General features: G+C 39.7%; 1 protein-coding gene across 3 annotated transcripts in view; it reads right to left on the bottom strand.

Moving 5' to 3' along the window:
* pcdh15a (protocadherin-related 15a) overlaps positions 1-27,562 on the bottom strand; it is a 285,392-nt gene that overhangs the window by 37,237 nt on the left and 220,593 nt on the right. For all 3 annotated transcript variants that reach the window (XM_072677969.1, XM_072677968.1, XM_072677967.1), the window contains 4 exons: positions 23,798-23,938; positions 23,142-23,254; positions 2,326-2,435; positions 1,208-1,348 (listed from right to left, as the gene is read on the bottom strand). In XM_072677969.1, the coding sequence (XP_072534070.1) occupies positions 1,208-1,348; positions 2,326-2,435; positions 23,142-23,254; positions 23,798-23,938 (505 nt within the window). The remainder of the gene's footprint in view (positions 1-1,207; positions 1,349-2,325; positions 2,436-23,141; positions 23,255-23,797; positions 23,939-27,562) is intronic.

The raw sequence follows: 27,562 nt of genomic DNA, 5'->3' as shown, positions 1-27,562 counted from the left end.
GACCCCCACAGTTCCCCTTAATTGCCATTTTAATGACATTTCTGACAGTGGAGGCTCTTTATATATCTTCAGTATTTCCTGTTTTGCAAACATCTATTAGCTTCATTTTCAAACCCTCAGCCAGTTGCTTGGAAGAGCCCATGGTTGTTGATTGCTGGGTATTTATTAAGGACTGGAACTGTCATCACTAATAGCTCATAATAACAGTTCCTCACCTCCTCAACCATCATCATCGTCGGCCTTAACTTCCTCAACAGGTCAGTTAAGGCCTAACGACTTAAATACATTCCGAGACTTTACAAACAGTAGGGTATCCAAACTTTTGTTTTCTAATTTTCAAGTAACTGAGTTCATTCATTTACCATATTGATTATGTTATGTTTACTATGAACTAGTAATTTGGCCTGGAACATTCAAACTTTTGGCATATTATGTACTTAAAGAAGACAAGCATGGACACAGAAACACATGCTCACATTCGCACACACTTAAACACACTCTGCCGCAGGTACCTAGTAGATCCAGAGCTATTGGGCAGAGTAATTCCCCCCTGTAGGACAATGATTTCCAAAGTGGGCTTTAAGTGCATTTTCATTCTCCATGCAAGCAAAAACCCTCTCGGCTTAAATTGATTCAAAACCATTAACACTGCATTATTAAGTGCATGCTGTTATTTGCAGCGAATGGTTCTTTGATGTGTGTGTAGGTGTATGTATGTGTGTGTCTGTGCATCTGACTAATTGGGCTGCGACAATCTTAATCGGGTGATTCTAGCCCTGTTCCGCTCTGATCCTTTTAATGCACATCAATAAAGTTTTAATAAAAGTGCTCAGCAGGGGCGGGTGCCCTGTGCTGGAACAAGCGCGCAGACAAAGATAGAGAAAAAGTGGAGAAAGAACCAGCCATCGCTGTTCTCCAGTCCTCAGTCTGCGGTAGTACACCAATCGTGAGGTCAGACAGACAAAGGCTGCATTTCAATCAGTGCTCACGTAAACCCGCTCTACAGGGGGCGTACACAGTTTACAGCCTAAGTAAACAAACCCTGACCAATCCAGTGACCTTTACTGACCCTCATCCGTTCATGCTGATTGGCCTTGGTGAGGACAGCAAGGGTGGGCTTGAAACTACTGGATCTTCTGCATGTTCAGGGGTGGGACAGGACTCACAAGTGAGGTCATGATCACTGTCTCTAATCTACAATACTTACTTTTGGAAGGCACTCGTAAGTTGGCCAGGACAAGAGCCAGCGAATCAGCCTGCACACGTAGCTCGTAGCTGGTTACTGTCTCATAGTCCAGTAGCTTGGCTGTGTAGATCATTCCAGTGCGGTTGTCCACCCTGAATACACCTACAAACACAAGCCTCCATTGATCAGACAACAGAGCACCAATGAAATACAACAGACAGAAAGTAGAGATTCCTGCTGAAAGTTTTCTAACACACAAAGTTAAAAGTTGGCCAATGGCGGCTGTGATGTCCCTGTTGAGCGTCTGTGGCTGACCATCACCTGTATTATAATATACATAATAATGCATTATTTATATTGTGTCTACATAATGTAACTGTGAAAACAGACACAAATTAAAATCTCCTTCTTTGAGAAACTGAAAGCAAATCTAGGGAACGGGTGGAGGCTGAGGTAAAGACAAAGGATGAAGTCACTAAAGTCAATAAAGAAATTAATAACTTATATTTATTGGTCGCCTTGCCTGTCTTTTGATCTCTACAACCTTTTTTGGATGATATACAGTCCCAGAAATAATTGTAATAAGCCATTTTACTTGCATTTTAAGACAATTCTAAGCCTCTGATATAATGATAAAATAGCATAATGAAGAGCCTACACCCTTTTATACTTTACTGATAATTATTAAGAATATTCAGACATTGTAATTGGAATATACTATGACTGCAGAGTTCACTCAGCAATTATGTAAAATGTAGCAGTGATGTATAGTCAAGCTCATGTATGGGTTGAGTTCTAGGTTTATTATGAATTTTCATTGTTTATTATTACAAATGTATTAAATAAATAAAGCAAAAAAAAGCATGCTACATCAGAGAGGGTGATCCTTAACCTGCGGCAGTGAAACCCTGCTGCACAGGCCTATACTCCCTGAGGGGCTGGAGCAAGGGCATGCAGCTAAGGCCACTAGAGCTAATAAATGACTCTGGGAGATGTGACCGCTTGCAAATGCTGCCCAAACACAGTCCTCTGTTTGGAACAAAGCTAAACAAACAAGGTCTGTGCATGTGTGTATGAGCACAGTAGGGAATGCCAGCACTTGAGCAGAGCAAAGGCCTGCCCCTCCTCAGATCACTCACCTGCATCATTTCCTCCCACAATAGAGTAGAAGATGGTGGTGTTCACAGCTGCTGCCAAGATCATGCCCACTGCTCGGCCGATTGGGGCATTCTCACTCACCGGACTGAACCTAAGAACAAAAATTTGCACAAATCAACACATCCGCATAGACCACCTGCAATCTTTCATTCATTTAAACTTTCAATCTCTATTAGACCTCATGCATTGTAAAGTAAGCTGCAATTTTCTTCAATAGATTTCAATTCTAGCAAGAAATAAGACCTCTAGAGCGAGGTATAATGTGGGATTTGGTGGCGAAAACTGCATTCATATGAGAGTTGTTAGCTCTCCACAGAGGGCTTTTTACCCCTCATAGTCAAAAGCACTTCAGAGTAAAACCAAAAGGTAGACTAGCCTGAAGAAGTTACACTAGTTTTAAAATTTATGGGAAGAGCTCAACGGTCTTCTAAAAGAGAGGGGCACTCGAAGGGGCTTCTTTAAAAAGGTATAGAAATGCCAAGGCAGGTAAAAATCTGTTAATACAAATCTAATTTAGATCATTTTCCCCTTACGCCACTTCGCTGATCATTTAAGACATGTTTGGTGTCTCACATTTTGCACTTAAGACGATACCGCAGAAAGGCTAAGCTGTATTATTCAGTAGTCCAACTAGTACAGCTTCAAAATTACAGTGCTCCTCTGACTTATAACAGGAAGAATAGCATCTCTATCATCCCCACTCCCAGCTCTGTATTATTCAACTTTCGCAAGCATTGTCCTGCCCGCTCAGTAGATGTGAAATGCTACGTAACTGGGCGGACAAGATTTAGACTAAGGTGAAATAGTGAAATATAGGACCTTCTCAGAATCCTTATGCATGTCAACATAATATAAGTTGGCTGTAGAAAATGGTAGAGTGTTCCAAGACAGACTGACAGAAACAGGCAGGGACATCAATGAAGGAAGGACGAGTAGGTGGACAGCAGCCAAACTCTAATGAAAAAGCAGCATCGTGATCATGAGCAACCTACTGCAGCCTGCAGCATTTGCCCTGACCCATTGTGCTGGAAAGCCAGTGAAGTGTTCGCTCTGTTATCACTGAGACAATACACGCTGCTGCAGCTCAACACGTCTGCTGTCAGCAGAAAGTCAAAAGCATTCACACGAACAAACCACAAGCTGATAAGCTTCCTTTCGGTTACCATGGAAAGGATCAAAGCCATAAATATTCTGCGGGCTGGTGGAGAGACGAGAGAGGCAGGGAGAAAGAAGAGGCAGCGTCAGTGCTCGGAGGTGCTGTGTACTCCCTGGTCTTTTCAGATGAGAGAAAGAGAGGACTGAAAGTGTGAAGGGCTTGTTTCCTTGGTGAAAGAGAGATGAAAGGGTGATGTCAAATGTTTCATTTCCTCACTAATTCCACTTTCAATTCTTTTGACTCCACAAATGAAGTGCACATCACATGTCTTTGGGTAAAACAACAGGTATACATAACCCTTTCCAGGCTGACAGACTGAGAGTCCACCACCTACTTTCTGAGGTCTTCAGGAATCTCTTTACTCTGGGGCATGATGTGCCTGACTGGACAATCTGTGTGGTGCCAAGTTTACTCTGATTTAAAGGCCTAAAGTTAGATTCGATTGGAAAGGATCTGTCTAAATCAAGGCTGGTCATTAACTGAGGCACTCACACTGATCCTAATTATCAAAATTAGGGGCAAACTCTATCTACAGTATGAATTACTCAAATCCACTCGGAAATCAAACTATGTGTAATGTGAAAAATGTGCTGAAATTCAGATGGGGTTAACACTTTTGCACACCACAGTTTATCATTGCTCAAACAGTGTTTCCCCACACATGCAAGGTCGAGGTATATGGATGCCCATCAAAGTATATTTCAACCCATTTATCAACCACAAAAAAATCCCACTATGATCTAAGACTCCAGTGGACTCCTCATTTCTAATTTATATATTATATAAAGAGGTATAAATGTATGTATTGTGCACATGCTGCGCTACAGAAGAAAGAGTTGCACGCTGGAGTGCAACTCTCTCTCTTCTGTGAGTCATAGTGTGTGAGAATAAATATAGTAATTCGCTAACACTTTACAACATGGATACATTAATTAAAAGTACTTACCATAGTAATACACATTACTAAACGGTTAATTGATTTCTTAACTAATTATTAATTGACACCAGCCAATTAAACATTAAGCATTACAATTTGTAAACTAATGTCTTAATAAAAAAACATTACTCACAACCAATTACTAAATGATTAAGTAATATGTTAGTTAATCAGTCAATTATGGTAGAAATAAAAACAAAGCAAAAAAATCTTGTTTTACATATCATTACACAGCTTATAATTAATTATTGTTCAAATTTGTATTAAAAACATGAAGTAACCATTAAACACAATCTTGTGTTAACATCTGGTAATGTTTGAAGTAACAATAAAGACATCATTTAAAACATCTCCTACTGCATACTTGATCAGTAGCCCGAATCAGCTCATTAACAAGTCGTTCCTGAGTTAAAGTGGGTGTATTAGAGCAAGAAACACTAAGATGTTGTAAAGTGTTACCAATATTTCTTACTAAATGTCTAAATGATACACAACAGTTAGACAGATCATATTAATCTGCGTGCCCGTGCAGCCTCTGTGACTAAAAGTGAAGAAAGTTCAGTCCTCTTTGTCCGCTCTGACCAGCACTCCAGAGAAAACCACCCCACAACACAGACATCATAAGTTCGCCCAGGAAAATCCATTTACTCATTATAGTTGTATTTTTCCAATTGTAATGTAAATGTTCCTGAAAATAGTGCTATCATTCTCACAAAGTCTCTTTACTTATTCATTATTATTCTAGCTTTTAAAACAAACTGACCAGTTAAGGTCTATTGGTCGTTTGTCTGCCAAATAAGTTTATCAAACACAAGGTGTTTACAGAGGGGGGCTTGGCAGTGCAGGAGCTCCTAATGAACCCTTAGAAACAGAAGGCTCCCTGAAAATCTATATAAATACAAATGATGTTATTACAGGGTTTTATTTTAGCCTGCGGTACCCTCAAAATGACACTTTTTTTACCATCCAATCCAGTCCTGCTAGATAATACAATGTCCTACCCACAACAATATACCGCTCGCACGTCCCATTTCACCCGGAAATATGTCACATTAATGAAGAAAAATGCATTCTAATATCTTTTTCACTGACTTTAACAAGACCCAGTGTGCCACAACCCCCCCCCCCACCCCCTCCACCCCACACACACACAATAAAAATGCATATAATCATACATTTTCCTGGCTGCTGCTTTTTCCCCCTGTGTCATGTGACTAGTGCTACTGTGCTGTGAATCCATGTTTGCTATGTTTTTCACTTTAGATTGAGATTTTTATCATGTTAGTGCTGTTTTATCAACTCAAAATCTTTCATCTAAATCAAGCGGGGGGGGGGGGGGGGGGGGGTATTTGTTGAGTGACAAGTCATTCAAGCACATAAGGTTCTACCAGCCAACACTGCAGCATAGGGACCACGGATAGTCGCATACTGGTTGTTCAGCTCATCTTGTGTGTTGTATAGCATTCCATAGTTTTTAGTATATTAATCATTATTTCTTTAGACATATTTACTCATCCTCTTGTCTTCCAGGTACAATCTATAAGACAGTGTGAAGATCATGGGAGGTGTGATTATGAATCCAACAGCTCAGCTATATTCAGGAACAGTTGAAGTCTGTTGAAGTCAGTTCTGTATTGTAGGCTCAGAGGTCATTAAATAATGCAGAGGAAACAGCTCTAATTCAGCCTAAGATCAATACAGCACTCACTGTATGGGTGTATACCTAAATGAGGTACCTTTAACCATACTCTGGGGTATTTCTGCGCATAATAGGTTACTACTAATTATCCTAAATGCTATTAAGCTGCATAAACAAGCTGTTACCGACGCACATTTGCACAGGCTTCGTTCTTCCCCATCAGGATACCCTGGAGCCTCATTAATATCTTCAGCAAATAAATAGTTAAACACTCATTTGTGGATCTCAGTATCAGCACATCAGCATCTTAATCGCAAGAATGAATCAAAACAATAATGCATAGCCTTGCCTGGAAGTCTTTAATTCCAAAATAATTCCTGCTCGCTTTTTTTGCCCAGACTCTTAAGGGCCTCATCTCACAAATGAGGCTAATTAAAAAGATATCAGTGCAGAGTAATCTGCGAGAGAAGACTCAAAGGCCAAATTGAACCATTTGCCCTTGATGACATGGTTGAAAGTGAGATTCCCTCAGATCTTGAACTGAAAGACTTCTGATTAAACTGAGGGATATAATACAGCAAGGATGAATGTGCAAAGACAAAAGAAAATGAACTGCTCTACACAGCGATATTGTTTGCATAATACCATTGAAATAAATAAAATGGCCACATACTTAAAGCACTTCAAGCAACTTCAGTGATAGACGAGTGTCGGCAGAAGGTTTCCTATTTGAACACTGAATCCTCTAATAAAAACAACTGCAGTGGCTTTATGTGAACAAGATAACATCATAACTACTTCAGCAAAGAAAAAAAACACACAAAAGAGCTGAGTGAGGCGTAGGTTTTCTTTGTAACACAAGTAGACTTGATGCTATGAAGTCTTACATTCCTTCTCTCATTCACACATGAACAGCAGTGTTTTTGGGTTTTTTTTGCTATCCCAACACTGGGCTTCATACCATAACTAATGCTAAAAATATGCTTAACCTCCTAAAGTACAAACAAACATGAAAACCTCCTAAGGTACAAAAATGCACCCTTAATATATAAAAAAAAGTACACTCTGTTCACTTTGTCAGGAGAAAAGTACATACCTGGAGTCAAGACAGGACATACCTTAAATATATCTGAAACACACAATAAACTCAAAACACTTACGAAGACTTAAAAATAAAAACTGCAAAAGATTATTATCAATTTTGTACTGAAAATGTACTGATAATAATAATAATAATAATAATAATAATGAAGGCCAGTCCTTAACTGCCACATCAGTGATTCCATAAATGTTTTTACTATATCTGATGATAATCTGTAATAGTAGTATGTACTACTATAGTACCAATATGGTGCTGGGTTCCTTATGTGCTGTTCTAACTACAGCACTGAATTTCTGCTTTTGCTTCAGCTCTAAACACACACCTTCCATTGCTAGAATCATTATTTGCGGCATTAGTTTACATGGAAAACTGTTTAACTCTCGAGTCTGCAGTATCCATCACAAACATTGAATCTTTATTAATGTAAATGAGGGCAGCAACACCACAACGGCATTAATGATAACACGTTAATAATAATAAGAAATAGGCATGGCTTGATGACATGCACACACCCCCAATTTACATCCTGGGTTTAAAAGAGGGAAAGCAGAGATGGCCAAGACTGCATTACAGGACTGTGCACAATGCAAAAAGCATCACAATATGGAAATTTGATTAGCTACAGAAGCTGTGTTTATTTCCTCTCAATTAATAAGACAATGCCCAACATTTCTCATACAACTGTAAGTACTGACAAGACTAATAACTGCACTTTGTCTTTTCTGATTAATTTTTTAATGTAAGTCACAATGGACTAATTCTTTGATTATGCAGCCCTATTAGGGCTTCCCTTTATACAGAATACAGTGTACACACACATCACATGTATCTGCTCCAGAGAGTCCTATTGTATTGACAGTATTCTCTACAGAAACTAGGAAAGCTGTGTATGCGTGTTGTATGTATGTGTTTTTCTTGTTAGCAATGGGTACAATTTTAAGTTGCTTAATGCATCCACTAGAAGAGGTGTCCACAAACATACATTTGGACATATATTGGCATATATAAAGCCCACAGAATTGAGCTGTGGATGTTGGTGCTCCGTCCAATACTTCTGGGATGGCTGGGATACTTCTGGGTGTGGAGGTAGGGTGATGAATATTCAACCCCCTGACCTCACTAGCATTCTTTCTGCTGAATGAAATCAAATCCTCACAACAATGCTCCAAAATTCAACCTTCCCTAGACAGTAGAGACAGTTATCCAACAAAAGCAGAATAAACTGTTCTTTAATTTAACCGTTGATTTAGGAAGAAACAATAAATGAGCAGGTGTCTTGATACTTTTGGCCAAATAATTGTATGAATTATACAAATCTGTTTTTTGGACCATTTTGGATTAACCACAGTGTCATTTGCAATATATAATATATAATAATATATAATATAATATATAGTCTATCATAATAAAATATGAAAAAGACCCTACTGTAATGTAAGTTATAATGTATACATTAGGTCTATATAATATATATAATATGTCTCTCAAGTGAGAGAGTGTTTCATCGCAGTTTCATACTCCAGATTCCAACACTGCATGCAAAGGCAAACTGCCTGTAATCTGTGTTTATCCTAGCTGAACTGAACTGACATTCTAGGTGTCATTTATACAACATGTAGAACATACACAAGAGCTGCCTTTGTGGCCTAATAGCATCTGCAGCAAAGTATACAAATTATGATTTATTGCAGGTTATACTCAAACCAGAGCTCTAATCGTCTTTCCATTCACAGAGCGAGGAAAAAACATCTGCCTTTGTGCGCATAGCCAAACATTGCCTTTAGCCTAGCTCTAACTTGGCTTCAGTGCTTTGAGTCACACCCAGACCCCAGTTTCTCTATAAAGTCTGACCACTTAATGCTTCTTGACCACACAAAGATACATGCAACACATATGCAGACGTACGTGGATGTAACCTGCGCAGGGAATTTTAACCTGTGCTTTAACCTGTGTCTTATTTTTACCTTTTCAAATTTCATTAGCATTTCTTCACAACACTCACTGGTCTGAATACTAAGTAAGGACATTTAAATGGAAAGGTCTCAGCTCGGTCACACAAACAAAAAAAAGAAAAAAAGAAAAAGAAGCAAATTACTGTGTCTAAATTGACCCATCCACGCTCCACCTCATGAATGCCGTCCTTCACTGCAACTATTACTGTGTATGTTTTACAGAATGCTGACAACAATCTCATTCAAGCTAAAGAGAAACTGTAGCACAGCTCTGCTTTTGTGAAAGATCTACATGTAGTGTTTGTTTTGTTTACACAATTGATCTGGTGACTTTTGTTTCTGTGCAGTCTCTCCCTGCCTTGGAGCTACTGCAATCATCCATAACTGAATCATCTCCTAACGTAATAGAGACTTTGTGTAGTTTTTCTTTTTCTGGTCTGAGTGTATGCTGAGTGTGTGCTTGTCTGCCGTTGACGCGTCACATTGCTTTTGTTTGTTCATTTGTTTTTGGTCAACAATGCAAATCAGACACCTAAGATGGGGAATTAATAAATAATACATCTGAAATGCAGTCAGATCTGGACTATCATACTGTGGACTACTATCTGTCAGCAGCTTAATTAGCTCTTACAGAGCCCACACTGTGCCAATCTGACATATTAAGCAAGTTGCCGCTTTCTCTTAAAGTTGTTGGCCTTGGGGTTGGTGTTGAGGTTTATGTGGAATGTGGATCTGCTGGCTAAGATGGCATTTAACTTGGCTGTGAGTACAAACAATGCATCTCTTAGACGTATCCTATGACATTTTACTGGGTCAGAAACTGGACAGTCCTGGCAATTTAATTTGTTCTATAAACACACATTGTTTCCATGGTCTGGCCCTCTCCTACTCAATATCTGAACTGCAGCTGTAGCTACTGATGTTTATAACCACTGCAACACTCTGGGAATAGCTCAATGTCGCCCGATATATCCAATGTGAGTCACACCGCACAAGTGTGTGCTTCAGTGATCTACAATAATGTTTACGAATGCAGGTCTACTGTATATCTTCCATCTGGTCCTTTGAACAAACCTACAGACACTCTCTGGCACAGCGTGGGAGTAGCTCTCACCTTCAGTGGCAGCTACCAAAATTTAGCTTCCACTTTTTTTAACAGCTTGGTCGGGCTGAGCAAAAGAAATGCTGTGCGCTTCAATTTTTAATCGCTCACGAACAAGGCCACCCTGCTTAATGATCAAACTGGTAATAAACTAGAGAAGCATGTAAACTACTACATCTTACCACATACCAAACTATTATAATTATTTCGTTCTACAATGTTCTTCATGTTTCTTGTATTGGCACAGTTTCAAAGTTTATTACTTTCATCTCTAACCTTTAGATTTGTTGAGTTGTTCTCTCTACCCATGCTTCACTACGGTACTGCCCTGAACTCATGAAAATAATTAGAAGATATCTTGAGAGCCTCTATAATAAAACAGGCCATATAGTTAAGGTACTTGTCTATACAGCCTGCATTAAAGACAAAATATACAGATAGTTTTATTTATGAGTGAAATTATATATAAATATTTATGTTATGTATTTATATACTTAATATATCTATATATTCATATTTTTTATACATAACACTGCTTATTTTTAATGTCCCATTGCATTTATAGTTACTCCCCACCCCCGCCCCTCTGTTTATCTTTACCGTTATTTTCATTTATTTATTTATTTTCTTAACCTCATTGTGGTACATCAAAGTGTTTGTTTATTTTCTCTCTTATTTTTGGAAAACAATCAAATATATTCACAAAAAAGAGGGTAATGATAAACCCATTTTTCTCTTTAAAACAATCAGTAAACCCGTTCAGCTTATGTCCTCTGAACTGTCCAATTCCCCTGATTTACTGTATGTGCTCAATTTTTCCATGTCTTTGTTGAAATCAAACTGACACCATTTATAAAACATGACATACTACCCCACCTCTGACACCACACCCACATGTGCTGACACTACTTTTTAGAGCTTTACTCTCACCAATCCAGCCTACATACACAAACTGGTCAGAACATTTAGCACAGCAACATGCTCCTTAGACCCAGCTCCATATGCTCCAAAATTACTTATTAAAGCCTTGGTTCCTGCTCTTTCACTCAAAGGTACTAGGAAAAAATAGCTTCTTGACTATAAGCACACATACATACCAATAAGATGTTCAAGTCTTTTAGGTCAGGTGTCTGCTCATGCCAGAGTAAAGAGCTGCTTTAAGGATAGTGAATGACCTTCTCTGTTCTGAAGATACAGGCCTCATTAACATCTGGCCTCTTTTAGATCTAAGTTCTACACTGTTAACCATATTATTTCATTCTCCAGGCACTGCCTGGTTCAAATCTAATGTTAGCAGTTTATTTCCATTGGTAAATTTCAATCTTACACAAGGTGTGCCACTGGGATCGGTTTAAGGCCCTTTTTTGTTAATCGTCTCTAATGTGATATTGCTTGGTTTTATCATTTGCCAGCATGGTTTAAACATTCTGTTTCTATTTCTATACTGAGTACCTGCCCCACTGCCTCTTTCTCACCAACCAATCTGTTAAACAGGATATTAAACATCGGATGCTATCAAACTTTATTTGGTTAAAATGTGATATAACAGAAGTTAGGCTGACAGGTCCAGGGCTGTTATTTTTAAAGCAAAAGCCTCCCTCTGAAGCTAGATATTATTACAGAAACTCCCTCGACTACTGCCAGAAAGCTTGGAATTATCTTTGAATCCATGCTCTTTTCAATCATATATCAGTTTGGTCTCCGAATCAGCCTTCTTTCACTGTGCTTCTCTCAGCTTTCATGATGCAGAGATACTGGTCTATGTGCTCACTACTTCTGTCTAGATTATTGTTATTTGTTTTTCTCTGGTCTCCCTTCTAAATATTTACACAAACGGCAATAAATGCAAATCTCTGCTGTTCGACTCACTCACACTAGAAAATCCTTTCATATCTCTCTTGTTCTTTAATTTTTAAAAATTCACTGGCTTCCAGTTCCATCATGTATCTGATTTGAAAGACACATAAAATCCTTACATTTTAAGCTCTTGATGGATTGGCCTATATTAGTTCTCCAAACTTTAATTCCCATACACAATTTCTTTTTATTATTATTATTATTATTATTATTATTATTCCTCTTATAAGATTTAAGCTCCATTTATCACTCTCTGCCATCGTCACCCAGTTTTTTTTACATTTCTTGTCGATTATGTAGAAATACTGGCAAACTAATCACTTAGCCTCCTAAAACCCAGAGGTTTTTCTTGGTGTGCATTTTTAATGTCTGCTATTTGGGATTAGTAGGACCTAACAAGTATAAAAACTAAAGTTAGTCTTTGTACAGGAAGTTGTTTTTGCAAAAAATCAATGTCCTCATATGTTTTAAAAAATGAAGTATCATGGTGCAGAGAGGCAGAGATGTAATGTCCCCATATGAGGACGCAGGGTCTCAAGAGGTTAAAGTATCTTCAGTCATGCTATACTTGCCGCCCTGGCAACACTTAAACAGCTGAAGTTACTGAACTTTCTGTTTAACATAAAATAGACACCCAATTCCTATCTTTCAGAGAGACTTTACACATGCACACAAAATAAATGGTTTGGTATAAATATTGCCCTCCACATTTTTGAAAAACCTGCAGTTTGTGCTGCAAATAAAGCACTGGGGAATGCGGAGCATAAGATAGGTCAATACATCTGTCTGCCTGTCTATCTAGGGGTCTATCTTGTGGTTCTTTTCTTGTGCGCTTTGAGAGCAGCCAATATCATTAGCCCAAAATTCCATTATCACAGCCTTGTTGGAATGGCTCAAAAGACCAGACTGACCTTTTACCAACCGAGCATCGCTAACAAACAGCATACACGAATGTGTGTGAGCAGAATGAGTGAGTGTGCACATGCTTCCCTCTTTCTCACTATGTGCTGTTATCAGACCTACAGAAGCACACAGTTACAGAGGGCAGGCTAATGAGGTCTTTGGAGAAACACTTTATCTCCTCTACACCCTGCGCCATTAGCACTCCCTTTCTTCTCCAGGCTTTTCAGCGGTCTGCTCCTCCTTGGCTTCTGTTTCAGTCAGCGGCCAGCTTTTGAACACTTACCCCTCACAGAACAAACTTCACAGTGGAACGCTGCAGTTGAATTAAACCCAAAGCCCAAATCCCTGGACAAGCGAGCAAAACACAACTTAATCGTCTTTCCTACTGCTGCACTCAGACTCCCAGCAATCCCTCAACTCCCTGCTATTCTAAAGCCTAATAAAAGTGTATGAATAAAACAAACTGTGCAGTCAACACAGAACAGAGGGCTGTGAATTTCGGGCACCAAATGTGCGCTCTGTAAATCCTCACTCGCCAGGTTTAACGTGACAGGTGTCTCCAAACTTTTTAAAGCTGGTTACTAGAGGAATACCTCAACACACAGTGCATTACACTCTGATGCAAAGCTGAAGACCAGTCAGAGAGCCCATGTTACCCCCACAAGTGTCTGAACCTTGTAGTAATGGAAAAATGTCACATGGTGCGATTTGAGATGCCCTGGATCTGCGGCTAATCCACCAATTGACAGTAGCAGGATTTGACACTAATGGCTCGTTGGTGCCAGATACAGCAGAGCACCTGCATAAGTCGAATGAGTAGAATGAACTGCTTAGGTGGCATGAGGATGACCAAATAGGCTGTTTTAATATATTCATTTATTATTGTTGTTCTTGGAATTACAGCTGATACTCACAATCTGTAAATGCAAAGTGTTACAGTGTTTAGCCACCAGTGCTGGTCTTTCCTCACTCAAATGCATAGCATGGTGGATAACGCCACTGGATCACATGTGGAAGACTGTGAAGGTTCAGTCAACAACATATCAACAACAATTTATGCCCATGCCCTCATCTACTTCTGCTGCAATCTCTAACCATAAAAAATACTCATGATGAAAGCATCTGCCAAATAACATTGGATATTTGCATATAATAATACATGGTTACTGCAATCAGTTCTGCTGATAGTATTGAACAATTTATGTAACTGGTGTTGACACTGGCCACAACCAGATGTGAATACAAGACAAGCAGAAGCGGAAGACAAGCGTCCAGGCTTTTTTCTGTCCTGGCACCAAAGTGGTGGAACGAGCTGCCCCTGGATGTCCGAACGGCCGAGTCGCTCGCTGTCTTCAAACGCAGACTGAAGACCCACCTCTTCAGAGAGTACTTGGACGAATAGTTCTATGGTCGCCTTATTGTCTTGTGTTTAGTAATGTCTAAGCTTAGAGGTATCTTTTGTATTATTAGTCTATTCTAACTAGCTAAGGCTTTTCTTGGGTAAATAGCAAAGCACTTTGTAAGTCGCTCTGGATAAGAGCGTCTGCTAAATGCCGTAAATGTAAATGTAAATGTAAATGAATAATCATGCTAAATTCCATAGTGGTACACAGGGCTGTCACAATAATAAGTTCATTGCTCTTTAAAGTTGTGTGATTGCATCATTATGCTAATACATTATTATTATATCAGTGGCATAAAATGTTCTTAAAATGACAATGATCTCTATCGTGACAGGTCTTGTGATGCATCCCTACATTTCAACTCAAGAAAAATACTGGACATCAAAAATTGTGCATGGTAGAAAAGAAGAGCAGTCAATGACACCTAGCATACAGTACACCTGTACACTAGTAGTTAAAGGGGTCCAGTGTGCAGACCTCACATATACCAAAGTCCATCAAACTGTACCCCCTGGCCATGGCATGCAATTGCACCACACACACACACACACACACACACACACACACACACACACACATGCACACACACAGCATGCCAGTTCATTCTAATCACTCAGCACAGAGCTCCACGGCCAGCAGCTCTGGCTCGCACACATGGGCAGTCACCTGGGTCACTCTTTCCTAGCCTTTCTCTAGACAGTAAATAAACGTATAACACATACCTAATCAGGCTTTACCCCATTTTTCTTTAGACTACTGTAGTTAAATGAGCTTCAAAAACTGATTTTAAGTCCTGACCCAACTAAGGTCTAGCTAATATACTGTTTGACAGATCAAACTGGTCAGTTCTAAAATGTGCTAAATATTATTTGAGACTTTGAGTTCCGGCTGTTTAACAATTAACAATTCATACCTGACTCAGTCAGCAAAATACTGTTTGACCATTAACGTCTGTCATCACATTCATGCTGTAATCACATGTTTAGTTCAAATTCAAAAGATTTTTATGTTGCGTCACAAACTACATTTTAAAACAAGCAAGCTCTTGCACATGAATGTAAGTACAAGTTACTGTTGCTCTTATTAAATGAATAAATAATAGGCACTTACTCATCCCGACTATGCAGCAATTGAGCTTGCATGCTCTTTTAAAGGAGCATTATGCAGCATTGTTACCTTAAAATAACAGCTTATTATGTTTATGATCCATGGACCTGTAATAAGGAGATGTGCACTGCATTGCTATCATAGCTACTCCAGGCTTAGCATGCTAGAAACTGCACAACTTTTTTAAAGCAGGCAAGAAAAACACTAGTGAGAACTGCGTAATACTGTGTAACCCGAGTCATACTCATCTAAAATCCTGAAATATTACTCTACTACTGTCTCTGTCTGCGTAACTCTTTCACTTCAGATGCCAGGTCTGTATCTCTCAGCTTGTCCAGAAATGCAAAAACAAGCGTGTCCTTTAGGGGTGGCTCAAATCACAAGTTACACTTCTCAAATATAGGAGGAGACAAGAAGCTAGAAATACCAATTCTTGCATAATGTTGCTTTAAATCAACCATTTCCAGATCATATTCATGTCTTATGTACAATGTACTAGTATAATTAAGATCAGTATACTATATTGAAAATGTGGTGAAATCGAAACGTTTAGCAGGGACCTGATTTGGACTCACAGAAGGACACCGCTGGCTGAGTAGCTCTGACAAGCCGAGCCAAATACAGCTCGCTTTGGAGCTTATGGGCAAAGCCCACAGGTACAGGCAGATGAGGAGTTGGAACGAGGTGTTAATGAGGCAACATTCAGACCACTGAACTGCCACCATACACACATAAATCACAGAGCTGCCACCACACACAGACCACAGAACTGGTCTGTGAACTACCACCCTACAAACTCAATTAAACTGCTACCTTACAGACTCTATTAAGCTGCCACCACCCTCAAAACACTGAGCTGCCACCACACTCAGACCACTGAGTTGCCATACAACACAGACTACTGAGCTGCCACCATACTCAGACCACTAAGCTGCCAACACACACAGACCACTGAGCTGCCATCACACGCAGACCTTTTTGCCTGGTTTATGAGCTATGATGGTATAAGGCAACAGCACTGTGATGCATGGCTCTGGCATGCTTTTTTTAAATACTTTTATTATTGTTTATATCTTTGCATTTTTCTGTGTTTCTGTAAAGTCACTGTGTGTGAAAGGTGCTATACAAATAAACTTGCCTGGCCTTGCCTCCGGTTGAAGTTCTAAACACAGAACAGAGAAGCCACCTGAGAGCGCTGATTGAAACACAGCTGCAAGTAGTAGAAATGTATAAGTGCTTAGAGACCAACACATCTCCAAATCAAATTACACTGACACTAATAGACACCCAAGAGTCTCTACAACCAATACACCGCTGTATGTTTCTGAAGCTTATGTAAAAAATATACTGCACTCTCCTGAAGGAATAAAACTCCTCAACTGTACAACTGACAGCATTAGCAATAGGTGCACTACAAAGCATGCACAGATAATTTATAACACTTTTACCCCAACAAAGACTACTTTTCTACTACACTACACCGCAATGACACTTCTATATAGTACTGAAAAAATCTTTTTTGACTTGGGGATGAAAGACTGTGGAATTCTTTTTGATGCTATATAGCACCGTATTACAATAATTCTATATAAAGGTTTTTCACCAATGTAAAGAACCCTTTAACCAAGCAAAAGAACATCTAATCATCCAAGCAGTCTTTAAGATATAGAAGTATTGGCTTTACTCTACTAACCTTTAAACCGCCTATTAAAGGTGACAAACACAAACTACAAATGATTAGGCCATTCTAATCAAAATGATTCTGGTTTGTGGCAAGCTGAACATTTTTCCATAAACCCCACTAAGCCACACTAGCATTTGTGGGTATTAGCTAGCTCATCAAGTGGTATACAGCAAATAGCCTACAGGAAATGAGATACTGAAACTGCAATTAATTAGTTTGATCTACTCTATCAATGCCCCTGACAATGCTTGCACTTCTGGCAAGATTTGTTTACCCAGCCCTGTTAGATAGATGTTCCGGAGAAGCAAAGTACTGTAATTGCTCATTGTATACACACGTTCTACACTGTTTGTCCCGTGTAGTTCATCTGCCAATTATTGAAAAATAGGGCTGTATTCTTGCTTGCAGACGTGTCTAACTGAACATCTGATAGTTGATTAGTTTGCCTTGCTAATGTTGTCATGCTCACTGGCCCGGCCAGAGACAGGAGGAGCAGGATTCAGCTGTTCAATTTAGCTGTTTTAGCTTTTTCAGTGTTGCAGCGCACCCTTGAATGGCATGCCTAAAAAGGAAGTGTTGAGTGTTGAGTGGCATTAACGCTGGTATATAGCATACAGTGTATCATGCTTAAATTAGACAGAGCTTTGCACTTTGAATTACAATCACTATGGAAACTGTTGCTATGCGCGGGCATCATCATCTTGAATGTAAGTACTTAAGTGCGTCTGGCCTGCTCCAGAGCAGCAACACACATGAGGGGGAAGGGAAACATCATCCACAAGCTAAAACTGCCAATGAGAAAAAAAGGGAGAAGTTTAATCAGGCAATTCTGCACTAAACACTCCAGATTTGTGGTTAAATAAAAACAGTATTGCTCTTTTTCCACGCTTTTAAAATAGCAATTTAAACCCCCTTACTTCTACTCAAAGGCATCTGGCAACACTGAACAAATGGCACTTTGAATTTATATAATTTAAATGTGGCGAGTGATCTCAAATGATTCAAACGTGATATTAGTATGGTGTACAAGTCAGTGTCAGCAGGAATAGGGTTGATACAGAGTATTTGGGAACTCTTTATAACACCTGATTTATTAAACTTTAGAACTCAGAAGTTCATTTGAGACATAATGAACAGCTGTTATTAATTGGAAACACTGGAGTTTTGTAAGAGATGTAATGAACATGAAAATCACTTATATCCGATCCCCTCCATTAGAAAGGTTTAATTACAGTAGATAATGGTCGGTATGAAATTTTTGCATATTGCACCCTTTCAATGCATTAAATATATCCTTCGGTCAATGCTGAATTACAGTTATCATGAGTTAATTAGGAGCCGTTAATCACAAAGCTCTATAGTTTGATCTTATTGGAATTGGAAGACTCTCGTTAGCCAGAGTGGCCATCATTTTTGTTACTAATGTCTTTACTTTGCAGTAGGACTTGACTCATAAAATGGCTGGCCAATAATATCATTCGCAATTGTCTTGCAAATTTATTGGCACAGGCGAGAATCCTGCCAAAAATGCATTATAATCTGTGCCTTGTTTTATAAGGTAACAAACAAACACTTCTGAGTGGATTTATGCTCATATATCAGTCTTTACATAGACCACAGTCACCATCTGCTTTCTTCTATTTCAGTAATACAAAATGAACTGCTTAATAAAAAAAAAATAAAAAACACAGTCTTGCAGGTACAAGAACCAAAAATGTGAATGCATCCAAATCTTACCTTTAGCAGAAACAGAACAAAAACTACCACTTTAAGACTGTGAGGATGTGTGAATGGTAAACTGCCATTAGTTGTGCTGTAAATCAGATTTCCTAGTCTGTAAGTCCACTCGACCCATCCTGTGTCCCTGGGTTTCCTACAGACATTAGGCTTTCATTCAAACTATACACGAATCAACCATAACATTTAAACCATAATCTGCCCAATATTGTGTAGGTCCCCTTCGTACCACGAAAATAGCTCTGACCCATCCACAAGACATAGCCAGCAGTAGCTTCAGCGTTAACTTTTTCAGCAATCTGTGCCACAGCAGCTCTCCTGTGGGATAGAACCAGACAGACTGGCCTTCACTCCTTGCATGCATCAGTGAGCCTTGGGCGCCCATGACCCTGTCGCTGGTTCACTGTTTGTCCTTCATTGGACCACTTTTGGTAGGTACTGACCACTGCATACTGGGAGCACCTCATAAGACCTGGAGATGTTCTGACCCAGATGTCTAGCCGTCGCCATTTGTCCCTTGTCAAAGTGGCTCAGATCCTTATGCTTGCCCATTTTTCCTGCTTTTAACACATCACTTTGAAGAACTGGCTGTTCACTTGATATAGCCCAGTGCTTACTAAAACTAGAAAATTTGACCATATCAGTCCAGTTCTATCAGCACTTCATTGGCTCCCAGTTAAATTCCGTATCGAATACAAAATTCTTTTATTAACATATAAAGCCCTACATGGCCTCGCTCCTGAGTACCTGCAGGATCTTATAGTATATTACGAACCATCAAGACTACTTAGATCTCAGGGTGCTGGCCTCTTACGCGTTCCCAAAATTCAGAAAACCTCAGCAGGGGGAAGAGCCTTTTCTTATAAAGCCCCCTAGCTCTGGAATAACCTTCCAGATAATGTTCGGGACTCAGACACAGTCTCAATCTTTAAATCTAAGCTGAAAACTTATATGTTTAGTTTAGCTTTTGGTAATTAATGTTTCTTAGATAAGGGCTGCAGGTCCAGGGGTTCGCGGACCCAGGGAATTGTAGTACACTGAGATGCTGGAGCTGTCGTCTCGCTGCTTACACGCGATCACTCAGGTTTGTTGACGGTGGAGCAGATAGATGCTGGTGTTCTCAGGGTACGCCCGTGTCCGTGTTACCTTCTGGCTCTCTCCTTTTAATTATGCTGTGATAATCAGACCTGCCGGAGTCGTCAGACATACCCAGATGCTGATTCTCAACATTCTCTGCACTCTCTTTACCTCCCCCGAGTAAATGGCCACCCAGCCCGATCTGCAGGAAGATTGCCCGCTGAGGTCCCCTCTACCTGCATCTAACCAGCTGCCACCTACCAGTCCGGCCAGCGGGTCCCCCCCCAACCCGCCACCACCCATGGCTCACCCGCCAGCTGCTGCTGCCTGTTTGGTGGCCGTGCTGAAACCTAGATGGACTCGTGCCTGTCTGACACTATTAATATCACCACTATTAACTTTCTGTTGTATCTGCTTTGGTAATTTTTATCATTAATGTTTAAAACAGTCTGGCCAGAGGAGGATGGGTCCCCCTTGTGAGTCTTGGTTCCTCCCAAGGTTTCTTCCTCCAGCTCTGAGGGAGTTTTTCCTTGCCACTGTCGCCGTTGGCTTGCTCACGGGGGTCTTTGACGCTTCATGTTATTCCTTCTTTCTTCTCTGTCTCTGTTCTTTATTAAGTACTAATTATGTAAAGCTGCTTTGTGACGACAACAGTTGTAAAAAGCGCTATACAAATAAATTTGACTTGACTTGACTTCGCAGGTGCCACTGTGATCAAGGTGATCAATGTTATTCATTTTATATATATAGGCGGATTGATGTACTGTTTTTTTCTCTAATTATACACATCAAGTCACATCAAGTCAAGTCAAATTTATTTGTATAGCGCTTTTTACAACTGTTGTCGTCACAAAGCAGCTTTACATAATTAGTAATTAGTAAAAGACAGAGACAAAAAAGAAGTAACGTAAGACATGAAGGATCAAAAACCCCCAGTGTGCAAGCCAACGGCGACAGTGGCAAGGAAAAACTTCCTCAGAGCTGGAGGAACCAAGACACAGAAGGGGGACCCATCCTCCTTTGGTCAGAGCTATTTAAACATTATTGATAAAAATTACCAAACCAGATACAACAGATAGTTAATAATGGTGATATTAATAGTGGCAGATAGTTATGAGTCCATTTAGGTTTTAACATGGTCATTACACAGGTAGCAGCAGTAGGAGGGTATGCCACTGGTCTGGTATGGGTGGTGGTGGGTGGGGGGCCTGATGGTCCGACATCAAAAGTTATTCTAACAATAAATCAGGAATCGTATTGCCTATATTAGAAACTAAATAATACACATTTGCAATCAAGTATACATTTCCATTTAAGCCCACCCTCTAAATGATTGCTTCAAAAAGCAAACAAAAAACTGAAAACACAAAAAGAGCTGCTTCTGCTTCTTTCAGTTTGTAAACTGAAACACATACACACACACACACACAGATGAAAGTCGCATCACTACAGAATTTACTGGCCAAAGTCTCTCCATCATGGCAACATCAGATAAATGCTTTAAAGTAATCACAGCTTTACGGCTTCACAGAAACAGAACAGAGAAGCAGTGGGTAACATTACATCTCCCTTATCACATCTTACAAAGCACTGCAATAAAGGCAAACGTTAAGTAAACAGATTATCGGCAGCACTTTAGATCAAAATCCTTTGCTAATAACAAATGAAAGCTCGGAGGTGATTAATGTTGGCAAACAAAATATTCTCTGAGGCGACGAGGAAAATCAAACGACATGAACAAAGTCATTTCTCACTTGGGTCAAGGGCTCCACTTTGATACAGCAGGACGTCTTTATCACAGACGAGGGCTATTACTGGAGTAGGCAGTGAGGCTGTGGAGCTAATCAAAATCAGTAATGTCTTTTGACCTCCAGCACCTTTATTACAATCAATACTGCAAGCACACCGCTCGCTTGCCCTAAAACGCTGACCCATCACACAGCCCAAGCAAGCCACTCTCGATGCGCCTGTAAGTCAAACACATTTAATATTTAAAGTAGCCAAAGGAGAAGTTTCATAAACCGCAGACGTGTCCCCTCAGCTTTTTGTGGAAACAATAGAATGCTTCAGAATGCCCTCTCCCCACTAGTGTCAGCACTTCTAGTTGCATATTCATACAGAGTCCTCATTAAGCACACTGGCATTCACACACTGCCTGGGAAAACATGCACTGAATAATTCTGAAGAAAAAAACAAATCCCAGTTTCAGCCTCTTTTCAGGTTCAGTGGTAAAAATAAATCAATAACTGCAAAGAAAAAGGGATGTGGGAAATTAATTCTTCCAATCTCCTTTTGTTGGCATGCATCCATGCTGAGCTAATCACACTAGTTTTGTTATTCTTAGTCCTGTTCATTTATTTATTTATTTTCAATGGCTCTAAACACGCCTCAAAAAAAGAAAGCTAAAGTTAATATTTAATTCATTTATTATTTCTTTATTTATTACTTTAACTATTTAAATCTTGTATAGTCTTAACATTCTGTAACTCAAAAATGACCCAAAGAATATGTGGAAATATGAACAAAGCTGATGTTTCACTCTCTCTAAGGTTGGTCGCACTTAAGAAAAAGTCCCTTAGCCGCTTAAAAAGCCTATGGACCACTGGCGGGCCAAAAGTGTTATTACAAACTTCTATTACCAAAGAATAGCCCCACCAGTTTGTACAGGAGTCCACATAGTTACTGAGTAAACTTAGAACACCTTGGTGTGTAAAAAGCCTTGGTGTGTTTTCAAGCTGAAAAAAAATGAGGTTCTCTGTTGTCAAAAATAGGTGCATGTCATTTTTGTAAAAATGCTGCAGTAGGTTAATTCCAGCATATTGATTTCTAAATTCCTCAGATGATCCAAAGCTTCCTGCATACTATGGACTAATGCAGCTTCCAGTTAAAGCACTGAGCGTCCAACGTCACATGAAAGGGTGAGGTTACCAACAAAAGCAGAAAAAAATCTAAATGACTCTCTCTCCAATCAGCTCGACAACATGACAAAAAAACTAAAACTGCTGCACTGAATAAACATGAGTTAAATCAGCTTCAAGGCCTCAGGAGCAAGCACAGAAACCACTGACCACAGTGAGCAGGGATGTACCAAGTGGACAGAGCTAAAGCAGGAAATAAAAGGCACAGAGTTGGAAAACTGACCGGTACTCCTCTTCGGTAAAGATGGGGATTCTGGAGGGCTGCAGGACCGTGATCTCCACTAGAGTTGTGTTCTGCTTCACAGGGTCACCATCATCATAGGCAATCACAACCACCTACAACAAGGTTCACAAAAGGCAGAAAGAGTGAACAGGGGTAAAACAGAGCGAAGAAAACAGTCATATGATAATATACATCCTCTACTGTACCAACATGATAAAAAGTCTGAGAGCAAGATTTAACACAATTTTCAGTATTTATGTATGTCTTGATTCTAGAGCTCTATCAATTTTGTTTTGTTTAGAAAATACAAATGTTAAGCATGAAAAGAAATATCAGGTCTGCCACTTATGAAACCATATCATGTCTCCATTTTCAATCACCAAAAATGGCAATAATGACAACAGGGCAAAAGCACAGTTATGATATGTGCAGAAATGAACTATGCAGGATCTTGAACAAAACATTAATCAGGTTACTGTGTTAGTTTTTTTCTTGTTTTTCATAGGTGATGGAAAGTCCCTTGTTCATTTTTTCCTCGTTGTTCTAAAATTGTTTTACAGTAATAAAGCAGTAATAAAAGGAACCTGCAAAGTACTCTGTGACTCTGTGTGTGTGCGAGAAGTCATTAAAAAGTGTGCATATTGTCCTAAACTCACTCTGAAGACAGCGCTGGGCTCCTCGTTTAGGTTGACTTTGGTGATGACCCTCCCGGAGGTTTCCTCTACATCAAAAATGCTGCCACTGTAGGGGGACTGCCCCTGGTCCACTCTGTACCGCACCATACTGGCTGGTGTTTGCTATGGGCAAAAAATAATTTGTTAATTCTGACACATTATGACATTATTTTTTCATATCTGCTAGTGAGGATGTTGTGTGTGTGTATGCCGCTTTTGCATAAATGTGTCGGACATAATTAAAATGAAGATTATGAAGAGAATGCACTGGATTTTAATGGGTGAGTCATTTTGTTGAATTTGATTGAAATTAAGATTGAAATGAATTGTTGGCTGATACTGATACAAAAAAGGTCACAAATCTAACATGAAGGGACGTGAGTGACAAATTACAACCAACGTTTTAGACATAACACTAATTGTAAACAATTAGAAATCAAGCACAACATTACATAATTACAGCATTAGGAGGTCGTACCAATTGTAACTCCAATAATCAGACCAATATTAATAATGTACATTTTCCCAATTACTGACAGAGTACATTGCATGCCAAATTGTCACAGCTAAACATCCAAGTTCCTAAAGTGCACTCTACATTGCTTAGCCCCTGGTGAAGAAAATGACCATATATAGAACCATGATAACTTCTGGAATGATTAACTGGTTCTTTGTCTAGTTAAATGGAAGACCTACTTGTGGATAAGTCTTTATATGGCCTTTTAGGAAGGGGTTCTGCAACGACTAACCATCACATTAAAACCTAATCCCTAATATTGTCTAGCTCCTCCTCATGTTGCTGAAACAGTTCTGATCCATCAAGATATGGGCTGCATCCCATACCACATACTACCACACCAAACAGTAGGTAAATGCTGTGCACCCCCATTAAAAGTACATTCATTAGTGTAGTGTGTAAAGTACAGAAAGGCGTGATTTGGGAGGCAGCACTAGACTCTACAAGACCTCTGAAGTAGTCCTGTGGTATCTAGGACCAAGATGTTACAGCAGATTCTTTAAGTCCTCAAAGTAAGGTGTGAGGTGGGGCCTTCATTAAACACATCAATGTGCCCTGGGTGTCCCAAAACCCTGTCACCACTTCATTGATTGTCCGTCCTTGGACCACTTTTGGTGGGTACTGACCACTGCATATCTTGCAAATCCTCCCATTTTTTCTGCTTCATTAACTTCAGGAACTGACTGTTCACTTGCTGCTTAATATCCCGCCACCTGTCAATGGTTTTAATGTTATGGCTTATCATTGGGTGTCTAGCACACAAAAAAAAGGATTCTACAATTGGTACCAAGTGAAAAAAAAAACATTTTTGTAATACCATTAATAAATGTTCTGTAATACAGTATACTTTTTTATTCATTGAAAATGTCTTCTTGACATTAGCTGCCCTAAAAATACTGAAGCACTTCTCTGCACAGTTCCTAGCTTTACGCACAGAAAGGTGCAAATAATGAAATCCCAATAATGTAAAAGATTTAAAATGACATTACACAGCTTGTATAAATCATTTTATACAGCAGTCTGAAAGACATTCAGCTTCTGAAGATAATATTTCTCCTCCTCCAGAGCGCTGTTCAAAAAGACATGCATAAACTTGGACTCAAAAGACCTGAGCCAAGACTATGGTTCTAAAATGGTTTGTTGCTTCGAACCCTGCTCCACATGCGCGAAAAACAAAACAACACAACACAAATCAACAAGGCAACACCAGCTACACAAGTGTGTGGCAGGTTAAAGGTGCTACTCTTCTCTTTCGCAGTTGGGTTTGACGCTCTCCAACTCTAGCTGACTCCTGCCTGTGTCATGTTTTGTAGTCGTTCTGAAAGCAGTGTGTGCTGCAGGGCTTGTTTTAGTCAACGCGTCTCCCTCCATTGCTAACTCCAACTCTGGAGATCCTCTTTTGTCAGACTGCTCCTCCATAAATGTTTTACACTTTGTGCTGCGGTAAACATAAACATGCATTAGGAATGCAAGTAGAAATTGAAGGTGGGAGGTGTGGGGGGTTGGTTGGGGGGGTAAGGCAGGTTGCAGCAAACACACCTCAGTCACACCTCTGACAGCCAAGAACTGTAAAGTGGAAGCTAAAAACAGCCAGATGGTGTTACGTTCTCTGCGTTTAGTGCCAGGCCTGTCTCAATCTGTGGCGTTTATTTTCTCCTATGTAGAATTTACCATGAAAAGGTGAAGGGATAAATAATGCAAAAGCTTCTGGAGCTTAAGGGAGAAGTACAGAATGCAGAAAGTAGTGTTCTGACAAATGGGAAAGTGGGTAGATTTGACCTCATTTGGCCTCAAAATGACACCCTTTGGTAAACGAGTGCTCCACCCCTAACAGTCTGCTTTGGGGCATGTGATAGAAGACCAAACGACCGAGCATTACCACACCATTAGATGTTCCTGCAATCCTGTAACCTTCTCCGCCCTCTAGACAGTTTGTGGAGGCCCTGAAACATCCCATAACGAGGAACCTCACATCGGTCATGGCTACCTTGCCATTACAGCAGCACTCGAGGAAACAGCAGGTGTTGGCATGCCAAAATCACTCAGTTTAATAGTTGTAATTATGGAGTTTTACCAGGACCTCACAGCACGTTCTGCATCCACACACACTCACACACAGACACACAAACAATTACACAAAGAGGTTTGTTTTTGTATAGTCACAGGACATGAAGCCATACAAACGGTAGATTTCATATGTAAGAACTTCCAAATGGAAAGTAAAACAGCTGATTAACCTTGTTAACCTTGTTAATCTCATCCACATTTTGTTCCCTCTCCTAAACTACATTAAAATATTGTTATTAGTAAGAATGACAACTGATAACGGTTGGGTTTATGGGTACACTCTGTATTTTAAGAATGAACAGACTGATTTACTGATGCTGCCTGATCAAAAATGTAATCCTGAAAAACAGCCATCCATAAAAGCTCCTCTAATCTCATTACAAGCAGCTAATCTCATTACAAGTAAGGACGAGTGTGGTGCAAACTAATGCAGGTTAAAATGTAACATGTTTCTATGTAGTTAAACAGGCTCAAGCACAATATGCTTTTGGTCATCTTTGTCCTGTTGGAAGGTCCAATGCTGCCCAAGCTTCAGCTTCCTCACAGAAGGTCTGATGTTTTCTACTAGGACTTTCTGATACTTGATTGAATACATGTACAGGCATGGAGATGTTCAGCGTTTAGTATGTGCCTTACTGTGCAACCTCAAGGCCTCAGCACCTGCTGCCATCAAATCTTGCTGCAGGTACTTTTTGCAGTCACTTAAGGGTTTTTAACCACCTGCCTCCTCAGGAATCTGGTAGCAGCCGATGATAGCTTCCTCTTTCTGCCATGTCCAGGTAGCGTAGCCAGTGTTCCTTTAAGGCTGAACTTGTGAACTACGCTTCCAGCTGTATATTAAGGAACATTAAGGTGTCTTTGCTTTATTTATTTATTTATTTATTTTATAATTTTCCTTGTTTGTGCAGGGCAGTGATCTCTTCTCTGAACTGTAACTTGATAACTGTCAATAACATCCTAGCCAGTCCAGGTATTTGATGTGCTTTAGCTCAATCACACCTGATGCAACTAATAAAGCCCCTGATTTGAAAAGTGTGCTTATGAGGATTCTATTTAGGTGGTTGAATAATTCTGAGACTACAGAAGTCATAAAAGCGGTATTTGAATGAATGTAGAGAAAGCACTTATTATATTAGTTGTGTTGAGGTATTTTCAAATTGTTC

This window comes from Salminus brasiliensis, chromosome 4 (assembly GCF_030463535.1).
Source record: "Salminus brasiliensis chromosome 4, fSalBra1.hap2, whole genome shotgun sequence".
In the NCBI taxonomy this organism is placed as follows: Eukaryota; Metazoa; Chordata; class Actinopteri; order Characiformes; family Bryconidae; genus Salminus; species Salminus brasiliensis.
This window is presented reverse-complemented; position numbering and strand designations above follow the sequence as displayed.